Source organism: Toxorhynchites rutilus, chromosome 2 (assembly GCF_029784135.1).
Source record: "Toxorhynchites rutilus septentrionalis strain SRP chromosome 2, ASM2978413v1, whole genome shotgun sequence".
NCBI classification, from domain to species: Eukaryota; Metazoa; Arthropoda; class Insecta; order Diptera; family Culicidae; genus Toxorhynchites; species Toxorhynchites rutilus.
The window spans coordinates 337,677,633-337,695,835 of NC_073745.1; the positions used below are offsets into that span (position 1 = coordinate 337,677,633).

Consider the following 18,203-nt stretch of genomic DNA (forward strand, 5'->3'; position numbering starts at 1 on the left):
ATATATATATATATATATATATATATATATATATATATATATATATATATATATATATGTATATATATATAAAAACCGAATATATATTGAAGAGCATTTCTTGATAATCATCAAGAAATGCTCTTCAATATATATTCGGTATTTATGTATACGTTTTTGTTACTTTTCCGTTTTCATTATTCAACTTTCTTGTCGCATTATTGTATGCGCTCCAATGTCCCACGATGATCCACTTAGCTGGATTCACCCATTTAAATATTTATTATATATATATATATATATATATATATATATATATATATATATATATATATATATATATATATATATATATATATATATATATATATATATATATATATATATATATATATATATATATATATATATATATATATATATATATATATATATATATATATATATATATATATATATATATAAAGGGTGTGTCACATCAAATTGCATCACGGAAAAAACGCTGTAGAAATTTAATTTTTAGGAATTATATCTTCAGCTTTCGCTTATAATCAGATAAGAGTGTATAGATGACGTTGGCCATGCTTCACTGTCAATTTTTCGTAAATTTGGAAAAATGTTGTCGAACGAAAAAGAGCGTCGTGAATTAATCCTGTGCACTCATTTCGAGAATCCGGAGTTGTCACATCGGGACATCGGTAAGATGCTGGGAATCGTCCAATCCACGGTCAGCAGAGTAAAGTCTTGTCCAGTTAGAATCCGTACGCGTTGCACATTTTACAGCGGCACAGTCAGTGGCCGCTGCAAGAAAGTTTTTACAGCGGTTTGTTTACAAATGTTTCCTCTTCTGGTGGTAAAAGTTTCAAATTTTTTCGTGCCGTAAGTCCGGAGTTATTCCACATGGAAGACAGAAGAAGAAAATTAATCTTGCACACCCACGTTGACAATCCAACGTGGTCGGGTGCGAAGATCGCGAAACAGTTGGATATCGCTAAAACTACCGTATGTGATGTGCTCAGACGATTCCGCGAGCGGAACAGCGTGGACCGGGCGGTTCAAAAGAAGCGTCGAAGCGGAACCTACGATCGTCAGCTGAATTGGAAGGTGTTGAGAACCGTCAGAGCAAACCCTGGACTGTCCGAACATGATATCGCTCAGAAATACGGTGCCGCTCGTAGTACCGTTCGACGAATCATTCACCGAGCTGGACTTCATTCCTACAAAGCAATCAAGCAACCAAATAGGACGATGAAGCAGAGTCTAGTGACGAAAACTCGCGCTCGTAAGTTGTATTATCAGGTACTAACGAAGTACCATGGATGCCTGCTCCAGGATGACGAAACTTATGTAAAAATGGACTTCGGCCAACTTCCGGGACAAAAATTTTATCTTTCCACGGCACGAGGCGATGTCCCCGCCAAATTCAAGTTCATGTTCATGGACAAATTTGCCAAGAAGATGATGATCTGGCAGGGTATATGCACCTATGGTGCGAAGACGCCGGTTTTCATCACTACAAAGACCATGGATTCGAAATTGTACAAGGAAGAGTGCCTGAAGGAGCGTGTGTTGCCTTTCATAAAGGCACACAATGGTCCCGTTAAGTTTTGGCCTGACTTAGCGAGTTGCCACTATAGCCGGGAGGTTCTCCAGTGGTACCGCGACAACGGGGTGGATTTTATCGAGAAGGAGTTCAACCCACCAAACTGCCCCCAATTCCGCCCAATTGAAAAATATTGGGCGATTATGAAGCGGAAGCTAAAGAAGACCGGAAAAATGGCTCGGGACGCTGCAGGGATGACCAGATTCTGGAAAAAACTGGCCACAGAGGTCGACACTGCCGCTGTGCAACGTTTGATGGGAGGAATCACCAGAAAAGTGAGAAGTTTCATCAGAAATGAAGAAAAATAATTTTAAGGACATTTTTTTGTAAAAGTGCAAGAATATATCTTTCTTTTGGTTGATCACTCTTTTTTGTATGTCATTCTATCTCCGAGATATAAATGATTTCTTCCGTACGGATTCTAACTGGACAAGACTTTACTAAAACGATACTTCGAGAACCTAACCATCGACCGGAAGGTGAAGAACGGCAAAAATGGATGCTCCGTCAGTGAAAAAGATCACAAGCGCGTAGTTAAGCAGTTTAGACGTGATCCGAGAAGTTCGGTCCGGGATGTCGCCAATAAGCTGAATTTGTCAAGTTCATTCGTCCAGCGGACCAAGCAGCGGAAGGGCCTGCTTACATACAAGGTTCAGAAGGCTCCTAACCGCGACGAAAGGCAAAACATGGTGGGGAAGACGCGAGCCCGGAAGCTGTACACCGAAATGCTGACGAAGCCGCATTGCCTGGTAATGGACGACAAAACCTACGTCAAAGCAGACTTTCGTCAGCTGCCGGGCCTGTTGTTCTTCTCCGCAGAGGACAAATTCAGCGTTCCGGAGGAGATTCGCAAGCAGAAACTATCCAAGTTTGCCAAAAAGTACATGGTGTGGCAAGCGATCTGCTCTTGCGGAAAGCGGAGCGCCCCCTTCGTGATGACCGGCGCGGTAAACGGGCAGGTTTACCTTAAGGAGTGCCTACAGAAGCGCTTACTACCACTATTGAAGCAGCACGAGGGCCCGACCATCTTCTGGCCGGATCTCGCTTCGTGCCACTATTCAAAGGATGTGTTGGAGTGGTACGAAGCCAACGGGGTCACCTTCGTGCCAAAGGAAATGAACCCGCCCAACGCGCCGGAGCTCCGCCCAATAGAGAAATATTGGGCGATTATGAAGCAGGCCCTCCGGAAGAACCCAAAAGTTGTCAAATCGGAGGCGGACTTCAAGAGAAAATGGATTTCTGTTCAAAAAAAAACTACAACCTGACGTTGTACAGAACCTTATGGACAGGGTAAAGAGGAAGGTGCGAGCATATGGGCTTGGGCTCGAAGTATGAATAAAAAGAAAATGCCAAAAGTTGTTTAATAGTTTTTATTTTACTGTCTAAAATTTTCAAAAGGATCGGTCTGGTCTACTGGGCGAATTTCTACAGCGTTTTTTCCGTGATGCAATTTGATGTGACACACCCTTTATATAGATTTTGGTAAATTTGATGAAATTTTTTTTACGATCCAACCAAATCTTAAAAATGGCTGTTAGTACTGATGATCCTCATAAAGGCATAATATAGACGATCGAAAGAATGAAGCTCACTGAGTTATAAGGCATCATTTTCAAGCATAATATTTGACTTGTAGTTGAGCCTTCGACGAACATTTTATGGTTTTGAAGCAAAGTTCTCTAGGAAAAGATTCCCTAAACGAGAATCTAAACGATTCGTTCGGCCCATCAATGTCAATTTTAAGATATCCATGCCCAAATGAATTCGTTTAAATGTTTAGATGCATAATGTTCTATATTGCCTAAAGCCAATCGGAGCCATTCGAACCAACATAGCCAACATTAAATCAACTAATGAAAATCTCAACTACTTCGAGAGAGTGAAAATCAACTTAGGAATGCATTGCCGTTAATGAAAAAGGCAATGAGCACATTTTGTTTAAAACAATAATGAATAAAGCAGAACTAGCAGCCATGAATACATGGGCCTTTATTGAACATAGAGAGAAAACCCTAATATATTTACACATAAAACTTCATCTTTATACCCAAAACATCATTATAGAGCAATAAAAACCACCTCAAGAAATAATCCCCACTAATTTGATTCCAAACCAAAACACCATAAACCCGTGTCACCTCCAATCACGCGGCGCAAGGCTCCCTCCGAGTCCAAAAATAATATAGGAAGCGCATTCGTCGAGACCTATCCCACCCAATCGTAATCACCCCAAAGACATGAGACGGGAGGAATTCATTCAACACTCACATGTCAGTATCAGCAGCAGCAACGGTCGTATCGATGCCACCCGTAGGGCACCCGCCGAAATCTGGAACGGCTCCGGACATAAATTACTCCTCCAACAGTTGGCTGTCATCGCTGCTTCACTTAGCCATAAAACACTTCCCAATCTTGACCCCAAACACCGCAGCGGGCACTTCTTCTCGCGGGCTTCTCGCGCGTCGGAATTCTGAACGGAATTTCTCTGAACGATTATTGCGACAGTAATTTCAGCGAACGAATGGACGATCTTGGAAAAGCTGCGGTTTTCACAGCGCACTGTTCGGACTTCTCAGGTTGTGAAACTCTAGACTGCCTCTGGTGATCGCTGAACTCTCACTGCAGATCTTTTCACGGAATAGCACTTGTCACTTGCCACAGAATTCCATTCGCGGAATTTTAACGAAAATCGGATCCACTCTTGGATTACTGCACTCTCGATTAATTGCTCTATCGCGCGATCTAAGCCGGTCACCTCACTCTTCGCGGCCTAGAATGAGTTTAACAGATGACGCCTATCCCAAATCTACTCGCCAGTGCGTATCTCCCAGATCTGATCTCGGTCCCTTTTGGTTCGCTACCTAATCGAACGGTCCGAACGAACTAGTAGTGACAGCCGGGGAAGATATGAACGCGATCGCGTATAAAAGACGACTGAATCCAGATCGAGATGAATTGGTACATTTTTATTTGTTGGTTTTATTTTCTATCCATTTCGGCCCGAGGAGCGCCTCTATGAAGTTGCGATGCTGCGGCTTCTCTCTTTCGGCGCGGACCAGGCGCGACACAAACGATCCGTGATCCGAACGAAGAGCGATGAAGATTGAGTAGGAAAATAGCACCCCTCGAACTTCTCGAACTTCTTTTTGGCTCTGACCGTCCTCCGGTTGTTGGCATTGTTGGTTTTCACTTCTTCTGCTTCCTTCACACTAATAGTTCGCTTTATTTTTCAGGAATTCGATGGTGTCGCATGGTCCCCTTTCGAGTCGGAATGGCGCGGGAGTGCTGCTATCTGCTATGGATACCGACGGGGGACCCCTTTTTGGGCCGCAAGGTAAAATATGCGAAATAGATGTTTCGAAAGGAGGAATGATCCGTGGATGGGCGGAGGAGGACGGGAGGCGGAGTTTTACACATGGAGGCGTATGGTTATTAGTTCTGTTCGCGATGTTCATCGAAATTGGAAGATTCTAACTAAATCACTGTCGTGACCTGTTTTAAGCACAGTCTTATATCATCTCTGACACCTTTGTGTATCAATATTGAGCGTTCGTAGGCACTCTGAATTGAATTATTCTAAATGATGAGTTTCTTTTCAGTATGGACGGCTCCGTCCATTTTCAAACAATTCTCCATCCTATGCATTTGTTGCAATAATTTATAAATACAAAACAAATGTTCGGAAACAAAACTATTCATAACTTTGTATAGGCCATAGATATGTTTTTCAGGCCTATATCCACGGTCTTTCCAGTTTATATCCATGAATGTTTGTTGTTTGGTAAATTATGAAATCGGATTGTCCAAATTAGATTCTTTCAATCGTGTTGTTGTCCATAAATCAAATAATTCAGTTGAATCGAAATATTGTGAAATGAGCAGAAAAATATTTCAGTGGAAATTGAAGGTTTTCATATACTGCAGGAGCTTATACTCATCATATGGTCGGTGTTCAGTCAGACCGGACTAACTAACAAAGTAAGAAAAAATGAGACAATAGTAGCAAACAATCAAGAATTGCTTAACCTACATTCTACTGTCACTAACACCCCTTTCCTTCCTCATCAGAAGACTTAGTTTGAGTGACCAAAAATCCAAAACACTGAGTGCTACGAGGCACCCCTAAATCATGTCCGATTGAGCTGAAATTTAGCACAGATCATTTTTCGGGTCAATAAACAAAATCTACATGGTCGGGTTCTTTGAATTCGATGATTAATTTTTTTTCCATACATCCATTGCCACCCTAATCTATATATTAGGTTGAGGAAAATGTTTTTCATTATTTTCTTGGTAGCTGGCTTTAGTGATCAATATCTCGCGTAACATCCATCATACAATTTCAAGTTTAGGCTTTTCGCAAAGAATACATTTCACACTAAAGAAATTCTTTTGCTATTTTTTGTTTGTTCCATTCAGTTGTGAGTTACAGGGTGTTAACAATGGAAGTCAACAAAGAGAAAATCCGGTACATTTTAAACTTTTCCGTTTATAAAGGCGAAAATGCAAGGCTGACCGCTGAAATTGGGAATGGTGTTCATGGTACCCATACTGTAGCAGTAAAATACTTGCAATTTATTTATTTTTTTTGGCAGACTTATCTCACTTCTTAACTAGGCGAACCTAGCCAGAATTTTCACCTGCCCCCGGGCTTCTGAATGCCAAAGGGGGACTAGGCTCTGCGGAATGCACGTATCTGCATGCCCGTGCTGTTTCAGTCCTGACCGAGAAATTGTCGGACAATCGCGCAGGTGCTAAGGATGACCGACTTTTGGATGCCGGCCAATTCCTTCTCCATATTCAACACCTTTAGCGCTTCCAGAAGTGTCTTCGGGACAATTCCAGTTCCAGAGAGAACGACTGGAACAATTCTTGGGACCTCCCTTAGCCCCCACAGTTCCTTGAGCTCCACGGCCAATGGTCGGTACTTGCAGATTTTGCGACCGTGGGTCTCCTCCAGATTCTGGTTCAGTGGAATAGCGACATCGATGATGGTGACTTTGCGGTCGCTCTTGTCGTAAACCATTATATCTGGGCGGTTGTGGTGGATCGAGAGGTCGGTCAGAACAGTGCGATCCCAGTACAGCTTGAAACGGTCATTTTCCAGGACAGGTGCAGGCAGGTACCGGTAGTTTGGTACGTTGTCTTCCAGTAGAGCACATTGGAGCGCCAGTTGTCGATGAACAATACGGGCCACGTTGTTGTGGCGCTCGGTGTAGGCTGCGTTGGCCAAAACGGGACAGCCTCCCATAATGTGCTCTATGTTTTCACCTGGTTGATGGCACATCCGGCAAATGTCATCAACGTCTTGATGCCAGACGTACCGCCTGCAGTTTCTCGTCGGCATTATCCTGTCCTGGATGGCTATCATGTCGGCTTCTACTACTGAAGAGAGTTCACCACGCGTTAGCCACAGATTAGATGCGGCCTTGTCGACGTGTGGCCGATCCAGTTGATGGGGGTGGGCACCATGCACTGCCTTCTGCTTCCAAGCTGCAATCTTCTCCTCCACTGTCTGCAGATTGCAGTTGAGTTGGTACTCCGCTTGCGCCAAGTGCAGAGCGCTGTATCCTCTGTCGGCGGCGCAGACAGCCCGGTATAGCGCGTTTTGGTTGGCGCGTTCTGCGAAGTACTCGCGCAGTTGTCGTACCTGGGCAACACACAGTGCAGATATGTCGACTATTCCAAGTCCCCCTTCTTTGCGTGGCAGTGAAACTCTCTCCAGTGTCGATTGAGGATGGTGCATTCCGGCCTCTTTAAATGCTTTCCTCATCCTCCTCTCAAGGTCCTCTAGGTCAGTTTTGCTCCATTTGACTACACCAAAACTGAAGGTCAGCAGGGGAACCGCGAATGTGTTGATCGCGCGTACCTTGTTCCCCGCGTTGAGGAAAGTCCTCAGGACACAGTTCACTCGACTCAAGAACTTGTCTCGCAGCTCCGTCTTGATGTCGGAGTGGCGAATCCCGGTGAGCTGTCGGAATCCAAGATATTTATAGGATTCGCCACGAACCATGTCTCTTATGAACTCGCCGTCATAGACCTCGTAACCTCCGGATTCGGTAAGCTGCCCTTTCAGCATATGGACACAGCGGCACTTGTCAAGGCCGAACTCCATGCAGATGTCCCTGCTTATGTCTTCGACAACCCGGATAGCTACACCTAGACGCTGACGTGAATCAGCGTAGACCTTGAGATCGTCCATGTAAAAGGTATGGGTCACTTCTTCGTGGGCGCCGTCGCCATACCTTATTTTATAGCCATGACCGTTTCTATTGAGCGTCCTACTGAGGGGGTTCAGTGCCAGACAAAACCAAAGCGGGCTGAAAGAGTCGCCTTGGAATATCCCCCTCTTTATCTGCAGCGTTCTAGACTGCAACACATTTTCCCCATCACTGAGGTGCAGAGACGTACTCCACTGCCTCATCGCATGCTGCAGGAACCTAACGACGACGGGATCAATTTTGTAGAGCTCCAATACCCGGACGAGAAACGAGTGAGGTATGGAGTCATAAGCCTTCCTGTAATCGATGTAGGCCATACTTAGGTTCCGCTGGTTATATACCGCCTGGCCGACTATGGCTGCGTCGATGATGGCCTGGTCTTTGCAGCCATGCGTATTTTTCCTGCATCCTTTCTGCTCTTCTGCGATGATGTGATACTGTTCGCAGTGAGCAGAAACTTTGGCGGTAATTATGCTGCTCAGTATTTTGTACAGACTCGATAGGCACGTTATCGGTCTGTACTTTGATGGGTTCAATGTGTTGCTGTCTTTCGGGAGGAGGAAGGTGACGCCACGGGTGGCGAATTGAGGAAGGTTGTGTGGGTCACGTAGCACCTTGTTGAAGCACTCAGCTATCTTTGGATGTGCGACGGTCAGCTTCTTGTGCCAAAAGTTCTGGACACCATCGGGGCCCGGTGCTGCCCAGTTCCTCAGGTACCGCGAGGCTTCGCGGACATCGTTCTCTCCGACGATGATAGCTGGCATCTCTCCAATTTCACCACAACTCTCCTCCTCCCGTCTTAACCACATTTGCCCGTCGCGATGTTCTACTGGGGTCTCCCAAATACCAGCCCAGAAGTTCGTCACATCGCTAATATCTGGCAAACCTTCGCGGTAGTCGGGCTTCTCGTCGCTAATGTGGTCGTAGAACGCTTTTTCGTTATCTCTGAACATCCGATTTTGTTCCTGGCGCTTTGCAGAGTCAGAGTAACGTTTCAGCCGTTTAGTTAGGACGCTCAATTGCTGTACCAGTGTGTCGAGTTTTTCCGTCAGCTGGTGAGCTCCCAGCTGGCGAAGTTCAGTAGGCCGCACGATCACAGCAACTTGGCGACATAATTTCACCGATCTGCTGCCTCTTTTGTACGCCATCAGTCTTCCAATTGCGGCGCGCTTGTTTAGGATCCGTTGCTCCAATCTCCTTCGCCATGGAGGCTCACGCCTTTCACGGAGATGTTGGAGCAGTCCGCCTCTTGGCCTAATACGGTATCCTAAACTTTTGGCGGTCGCCACAGCAGCACAGTAAACTTTCAGTTGCAGCTCCTCCATGTTCTCAGCACTATTTATGTTCTCTATTTTTTTTTTCATTTTTTTTTTTGTTTTTGTGCTATACACTAAATTTAGATCCCTACTGTCAACAAATGGACCGTTTCAAAATAGCGATTGACCAGAAACGTCCAGAATTGGCCAACAGAAGAGATGTTGTGTTCCATCAGAACAACGCAAGGCCATACAACTCCAGAAGCTTGATTGGGATGTTTTAGGGGGGAACCCCGGTCTGGAAGGTCCAAAAAATCCAATTTTTGTTTTTTGCATTTTTGAGAAGCTTATGCCCTCAGAAAAGTTGCCCTAAAAGGATTATTCGATATTTGATTTCGTTGAAAAGTTACAGTCAAGTGTATGAAGTATGAATATTGGGTTGCTGTACGAATTTTTCAACGCGTTTTTCTCGAAACCATGTTTTTTTCAACTGGTAGTATCGATATCTCGGGATCTACTCGATCAATTTGGCTGTACAGCGCGGACTCGATTATAGACAGTTTCGGATTTATTTTCACTGTATATAATTTTTGAATTTATATAGAGTAAAAATGAAACACAACTGTGTTCGTTGCGAGCACAAAACTAAGTGAGGTTCTTTATTGAATATAGGAGTATATATATAAAAAAAAAGGTTTCAGCTGACAAAACAGTTGAGCGAAGTCAATGACCGCTCGTTGAAATGCTACGCGACAATTGGCTTCTATATGAAACTAAATATAATTCAACACTCCCACTTTTAGTGTCTAATTAATATCTGATCAAATTCATCTAGCTATTTCTGCAAAATACTCATGAGTGTACGAAAACGTTGAAACTTGGTTTTTGACAAAGCTTTTGTCATAATGTCCGCTATTTGGTCATCCGTCTGAATATATTCCAGAATGAAAACTCCACCTTGAAACTTTTCTCTGATGAAATGGTATCGAACATCAATATGTTTCGTCCTTTTGTGAAATTCTGGATTCTTGATTAGTCGAATTGCGCTTTGATTATCCATGTAGAAAATCGGTGCATTAAATTTTTGTTGCAACAGTTCTTTCAGCAAATTATTCAACCAAATCAGCTCTTTTATGGCATGTGCTGCTGCCATGTACTCGGATTCTGTTGTTGATAGCGCCACAGACCTTTGGCGCTCCGAGCCCCAACTAATAATACTATTTCTTAGCATAAATACATAGCCAGATGTAGATCTTCTAGTAACGATATCTCCGGCATAATCTGCATCGCTATATCCACAGAAAAATAAATCGTTTCTAGACTCGAAATGAATTCCCATGTTCATTGTGCCTCGAATATACTTCAAAATACGTTTTACCGCATTGACATGAGCGGCAGCGGGTTTCTCCAGATATCGACTTGCATTTCCAACAGCAAAAGATATATCGGGTCTTGTTGCCACTGCCAGATACATTAAACTTCCAACTGCCTCACGATACGGAAACCTTATCTCTGAATCTGCTTCGAAATCACTCAAATTTTGCGCACTTTCCGTTGGTGTTGCCACAGCGTTGCAATCTGACATATTGAAACGATTGAGTATTCTTTCGGCATACCTCTGTTGATGCACATGAATCGATCCTTCTCGACGCTGTTCAATTTCGAGTCCCAAAATACATTTCAGCTCGAAAACTTTGATTTCGAACTCCTTTCGAAGATGCTCTATCACTGGTGAAATGACATTCGCTTTTTCCGCCGCAATGAGTCCATCATCTACATAAATAGCTAATATCAGCATTCCGCTTTCACCACTAGACACAAAAACACATGGATCTGATTTGCTTGCTTTGAAATTAAATTTCGTTATAAAATATGTGAATTTTTTATTCCAGCAACGTGATGCCTGCTTCAGACCGTATATGCTTTTAGATAATTTGCATACACGTTCAGTTCCATCTTCATATCCGATCGGCTGATTCATGAAGACTTCTTCGTCTAAATCGCCATTTAGAAAGGCTGTCTTCACATCGAATTGTTTTAATGTAATAGAGGTAAACTTGACTACTGGACTGAATGTTTCATGGTAGTCAACTCCGTACTCTTGTGTGAAACCTCGTACTACCAATCGCGCTTTATAGCGATCAATGCTTCCATCTGGATGTTGTTTCACCTTGAATACCCAACGGTTATCTATCACCTTCTGATCATATGGTGGGTTGACCAAAGTCCAAGTGCAATTTTCAACGAGTGAGTTGTATTCATCGTCCATTGCTTACTGCCATTGCACGTGATTATTTGATTTCATCGCTTGTTCATAATTCTTCGGCTCCTCAATGATTGCTAACATTGCAATATGATCTGCTGATGCACAACATGACAATCGCCTTTCAGTTCTACGATCGATGGCGCTCCTATCCCGCAAACGCTGGTTGATTACATTTCGGTTGTCAAGATCACAAATAGCTCCACAATCTCTTCGTCGTTGTTCTTCCTTCGCTCTCGGTTCATTATCATCATTCGCAAACTCATCAGCTTTCTTTGTATCATTTCCTATATCAAGTGATACAAATGATTCCTCCGAAAGAAAAATTACATCACAGACGATTTGAACTTTGCCCGTTTCAGGATTCCAAACCCGATAGCCCTTGGAATGGTCATCATAACCGACGAACATACATTTTATTGCCTTTAGGTCTAGTTTTCGCCGCCTTTCCTTAGGTACATGTATAAATACCTCTGACCCGAAAATCCGCAAATAACCTATTTTCACCTTTTTGTTAAACCATAGCTCATATGGTGACTTGTTATCAACTGTGCTTGTTCCAGATCGATTGAGCACATGAACCGCCAAATTAACTGCTTCTGCCCAAAACTTATAGTCCATTTGTTTCGAGTGAATCATTGTTCTTGCTGACTCGACAATTGTTCTCATCTCTCTTTCCGCGCACCCATTTTGCTCTGGTGTATATGGTACAGTTCGTTGATGTTGAATAGCCATCTCATCGAAGAAATCCTTCAATTCGGCGTTCAGAAACTCAGTACCATTATCTGTTCTGAAATAACGAATATTGTGTCCATGCTTCTTTTGCACAATCTTAAGGCACCTTTTGACATTGCTTGCAACTTCCGATTTGTGCTTCATAAAATAAACAAACCGGAAATGTGAATAGTCGTCCTTCAACAGCAAAAAGTATCTCGAACCGCCAATCGACTCTTCTTGCATTGGTCCGCAAACATCCGCAAAGATTATTTCACCACACTTTTTAGACTTCTCTTCACGACTTTTAAAACTTCCTCTATGATGTTTTCCATATACGCACGCTTCACACGCAAAATCCTCATCTACGAAATTTATATTTTTGTTCAGTAAAAACTTCTTCACGTGTACGGTGTTCTGATGTCCAAGCCTCTCGTGCCAAGAACGAATTGAGAGTTTCTTTGTTGCCACATTTGCCACAGAAATCTTTATCTGCGAAGCTTCATTTATTTTGAATAACATTTGAAACAATTTTTCACGACGAGCTCCCACTGCAACGATATTTCCATCTTTCAGAAATTCGCACCGCTTATTGTCAGACTTCAATTGATAGCCTCGATCCATGGCTTTTCCCGACGAAAATAAATTCACATGGATCTCCGGTACATATAGAACATCCATCATGCATTTAGGAATCCAATCATTCCCATTAAAAGCAAGAATGTTTATATTGCCTTTTCCTCGAGCCACAATCTTATCGCCATTTCCAATTGTTACCTCCACTGATACTTCAGTGAAATTGTCAAACCACTCTCGTCGGTGACTCATATGATCACTCGCACCAGAATCCAGGATTCAAATGTCTTTGTCTCCATTCAATGCAGCACACACAAAAGCGTCGATCGATGAACTTTCCCGCCTTTTGTCCGCACCGTCCTTTAGTAGTGGACAATCTCTTTTCCAGTGATCACTTTTGCCACATTTAAAACATTTTCCTTTCGTTTTTGCTGCTTTACTCGTTCCTCTGTTAACACCACTAGATGAATTTCCCTTTTTCGATTTTTGAGATTTATTCGAAAAATTCCGCTTTGCCATCAGCGCTTCTACATCATCCACTTGAGCCTGTTGTTTTAATCGAAGTTCTTCTGCCAATAATCGTGCACGTAAATTCGCCATTGTTTGATTTTCGTCATTAGTGGACTCCCATGCACTATGGAAATGGTTGTACTCAGCAGGCAACGACATTAAAATCTTTGTCATGACCATAGAATCTGATATGATTTCCTTTTGGTCCCTTAATTGTTGGACAATTTCAAGCAACTTCGAAAGAAAAATAGCGATATCATCTCCTGGCTCCATTTTGAAACTGTAATATTTTTGTTGTAAAAATAACACATTTCACTTTGAGGCTTGCTCGTAGGTGCTTTTGAGCGTTGTCCACATTTCACCTGCTGTTTCACAATTCATAATTTGCAGAAGCGGTTGCTTCATGCATGCCGTTGATATGATTCGCCTTGCTTTGGCATCGGTCTTATTCCACAACGAAATCGCAGCTGCGTTGTTGGCTCCTGCTACTGGTTTTGTCGTCGTTCCGTCAACTATATCGAACAATTCAGTTGCTTCGAGTATTTGACGAATCTGGAATTTCCATGTCAACCAATTACTGCCACCTTTCAGTTTTTCAATGCTCGCCTTATCACTCTCCATTTCCTAGTGTAACTATACTGTCTTTCAGTTCAATTATAAAACTCTCGACCGACCGTATCTCCGTATACACTACCAGGTTCCGGAATGTTATAACCGAATCGTACAAAAAACTTCCTGAGAGTTTAGTACCGTACGAATTTAATGAACGTTCCACGCGCCCAAAACGAACTTTTGTTACTGTGGCCCATAACCTTTTGAATTTATATAGAGTAAAAATGAAACACAACTGTGTTCGTTGCGAGCACAAAACTAAGTGAGGTTCTTTATTGAATATAGGAGTATATATATAAAAAAAGGTTTCAGCTGACAAAGCAGTTGAGCGGAGTCAATGACCGCTCGTTGAAATGCTACGCGACAATTGGCTTCTATATGAAACTAAATATAATTCAACAATAATCGAATCCTGTATATAATCAAGTCGAAAAAAAAATTTTATTAGTCTTTTTTGCATGTATTTTTCGTTTCTTGAATAAAAAAGTAGAATTTGATATTTTATTCAACCCCTTAAAGTCAGAAAGCACCTTTCTCATAGGAAAACAAATTTATCCAGATTCTCTCAGAAGGTGATAGACGATCATATTTCATAAAAAAAAATATTTCTACGCATATGCTCGTATTTCAACAATGACAGAGTTATAGAACTAAATTAGTGGATTTTAATCATATTTTGGAAGTGAAAAACTTAATAGATAATCATTTTTAATGTGTTATTATTAATTTAATTTAATTTCAAAATTAATCAAATTAGATTGTTTCTATCAATTGAATTGAAGCTCTCTAACCGCTCTACAATTTGTTCTTTGACACCTAACTTCTATCTTTCTTAATTTGGCTGCAATATCAAAATAAACAATTCCTGGTGAAAATCCAAGCAAAATCTTCAAAAACTACGATTTTTACCCCACTGTACATGTAATAGCCATTTAAATTCCACCTTAACGTTGAAACACCTGGTTTGTTTCTCATTGACAGGAAAAATGCGTTCTTACTTTTTGTAGATGCCTCGTGTTTATATTCGAAAGACAAAACGGCAGAGCTGAACTAATAAAACAGCCAAAATCAACTTTGAATCGGGCATGTCAACAGAAAAGCCTGGCAGAGCTCATGATATCCCTTCGTTCAACGCCCATCGGTACATTTCATGATGCTCACCTAAGCTGGAATTTGAAAGTGTCCACATAGATAATCTCTTCATACAGGTCGGACTCGATTATACATTTATTTTCAACAATTATTTTCAAATCCTATACATAATCGAATCACAAGAAAACAATTTTTTCATTAATGTATGAATGTCAAACATTAATAGAAAAATAGCGTTTTTGTGATTCAATTAAGTATTGGATTTGAAAATTAACGTTGATAGTGAAATTGCGATTATATACAATCGAGTCCGACATGTACCTTGAAATTGTTGTAACAAGTTTTCATCCGTTTTTTTCAAGGGTGTCAGTTTTACCCGACAGGGTGTCGATCTCACCCACACTCCCATTTATTTCACCTGAATACAGCAATTTTTGTATTCTATCGAAATTCGACTACTAATAAAAAAATGATCAACAGATACTGGAGAATGATTCATGAACAGCCGAAGAGAGGTTCTGTATTGATTCGAAGTCGAAGGCACATGGTAAATCTTGTAAATATGTGAAAATCCTTAGGGTGTCGGTTTTACCCTGATCTCCCCTTGTCGCCACAGTTCATTTTCCCGCCAATTCACAACGGGTTTGGCGACCGTTCTCTTTAAGAAGTGATTTGAGACGTTCTTCATCAAATTCAGGAGGGTCATCGAGTCATCGACGTCAAAGTCGCCATTTTTTACCTTTTCAAACCATTTCCGTGCTGTAGACCTTCTCCATACAGTTGCATATGTGCCGGGCTGCTTTAACAACTTTTTGACCTCGATGAAAAGCAAAGGAGAGCGGGTTTCGAAAATGTTGATTTTGCCTTATGGGTATTCCATTGCTGAGCCTCAAAACCAAGTATGGAAAAGTTCATTCACTCATTTCTCCACACCTAATTATAAATCGCTCTTGTATCTACTTGGAATAATCATGGCGAAAAGAATGCAGCAAACAATCGTGAGATTGCACGATGAATCATTTTACACTCCCCAACCATCTTAATTCGGGACCAATGTCCTGGAAAAAAGGTAATGAAGATGGTAGAGTTTCGAGCGACACAGCATGCGCTGCCATAACTATTTCTCAAATAGTGACGTCAGTCGTTGTGTTTATCTTTGATTGCCCACCGCATCCATGTGAAAATGCTATTTTCAGAAAGTAATTTATCAATTAAAAACGTACATTTTTTTAGAGTTCCCGCTGAATATGAGGCTAATGTGATAGTGCGCAGTGAATATTTGTGATATCACGTCGAAAAAGACGGATAAAAGAGCTATTTCCATGTGCCATTTTCACTTCCCCACGTTCATAGATATAAACGAAGTTTCATTATTTTAACGTTATGAAGTGTATGCTTCGAAGGCTCTCAGTGTCGGTGTGTATGTTGTGAGAGAATAATCGCCAGTTAATCAAAATTTCACCGAAAATGTTACTGATTTCAAGAACTAAGCATACGATTATTCTCTGGACCTGTTTACCACATAAACAATCGAAATAAGCCACGATACAATGGTCATCTGTTAGAAAACATACAGTTGAATGATTTCATGAGAATTGTGGCTCAAATTATCATGCAACCGTGAGTACTTTCAACATTGTTTTGTTTCTTCCATATACATTCCATATTGAATGCAAATAATTACGACACGATATTTTGCTTGCCAATACAGATATACTTCGCCTACTGCTCCACCTCTATATGTACCTCATTGATTCGGGACTGATAAAAAACATAACAAAACAAAGAGTGGAAAATAACATTCAATGAATGAATATTCCTCTGGAAGGATCTCACGAAACAAAATAACAAGTGAATCAAAATAGATTGAATATGCGTGTAGGGGAAAGTAGGTAAAGACGGACACCCTAAGGTGTAATCTCAATTTTTACACATATATAGCTTTCATGATCGCAGTTGTTGTACAAATTGAAACTTCAGGTCCTTTTCTATCATAATTACCGTTGAAACTAGTAAATTTATTCCAACATTGATGTATTCTGGGTCATTGAAAAAATGCATCGAAATACTATTTCTTCACATGGTCGGGAAAGACGGACATCTGGAATGGGTTAGACGGACACTAAGGTGGGAAAGATGGACACTTACGGAAAAGTTGTAGTTTTTGTACGTATTTTAGTGTTTTCAGCATTGGGGAGTGTCCTTGAATTACGCTACGATTCGAAAGGCTGCTCATGTTGTTCGTGGACAGTTTCATCCTTGGAAAGGAACGACAGAAGAGGTCAAATACATACACTCCATGCAAAAATTTCTGGATTTTTGCGGGCCATTGTCCTCGCAAAGGAAGGAAAAGGATCTGAAATAGCCAACAACCTGTCCACGCATATTTTATATGACCTCCTAGGAAGACGATAATTCATTTGTAAAGTTTAATACACTTACACTTAAAAATATTTCAAAACGAAAGTTTATTTATAAAGCATTAAAAACAATTCATCGATGGTTTAAGTTCATTTGAGTATTTAAATTAATTCAATTTTCAGTGGGAATAAAAAAACAAGAAAAAAAGAAGAATCAAGAGCAGTTCTGACAAATAGTTGCAGCAGAAGTAAAGCATTCAGCGTGGAACCATGAAAGGCATTGTAAGCATATTGTTCAACCTGTCCCGAAATCTGAATCAGAAAACTGGCTTCCGCATTTCTCGCATAGATCTGATAATCTGGTGTCCCCTTTGCCCTTATTTTGCTTAGGCTTCTTCGAAGAGCGTTGTTTTTGTTCTTTTTTGATGGATTTAATGTCTTTCGATGCTTTCGCCTTCTTCAAAGTGTCAGCGTATTGAGCAGACGTTTTGTCAGCTGCCTTTTCTGCTTGGCGTTTTCTCGGAGTGACCATTTTCGGTAACGGAAGTATGATATTTCAAACACCGGGTTATTGGCCGTTGAGATGCTGTCCGGTTCTGCGAAATCAGCCATGATGTCTTCGGGAAGCACTTGAACTTCTTTATCCTCACAGGAAATGCGATTTACGGTCGATTGACTAGGCGCACCTTCAAGATGCAATCGAAACGTCTCTTCTTCACGAAGAATCTCAGGATCGGGTTGATCAGTCACCGTGACCGGGGCAAAGTCATCATCGGAAGAAATATTGCGATCAAATGGCCAAATTCCGGTTTTTTCGAACCCATTCTCAGCAATTTCCGTTGTAGCCGTCTTGATGAATTCTTCTTCTTCTTCTTCTTCTTCTTCTTCTTCTTCTTCAATGGCACTAACGTTCCTAGAGGAACTTCGCCGTCTCAACGTAGTATTACTTGCGTCATTTTTATTAGTACTTAGTTGAGATTTCTATGCCAAATAACACGCCTTGAATGCATTCTGAGT

At 41.4% G+C, this 18,203-nt stretch overlaps 1 protein-coding gene across 1 annotated transcript in view; it reads right to left on the minus strand.

The window, feature by feature from the left end:
* The window catches only part of LOC129767136 (uncharacterized), a 72,197-nt gene extending 67,755 nt beyond the window's left edge, over nt 1-4,442 (minus strand). The window contains exon 1 of the mRNA XM_055767757.1: nt 3,851-4,442. Coding sequence (XP_055623732.1) covers nt 3,851-3,959 — 109 coding nt within the window. The 5' untranslated portion in view covers nt 3,960-4,442. The remainder of the gene's footprint in view (nt 1-3,850) is intronic.
* Nucleotides 4,443-18,203: the final 13,761 nt, after the last annotated feature.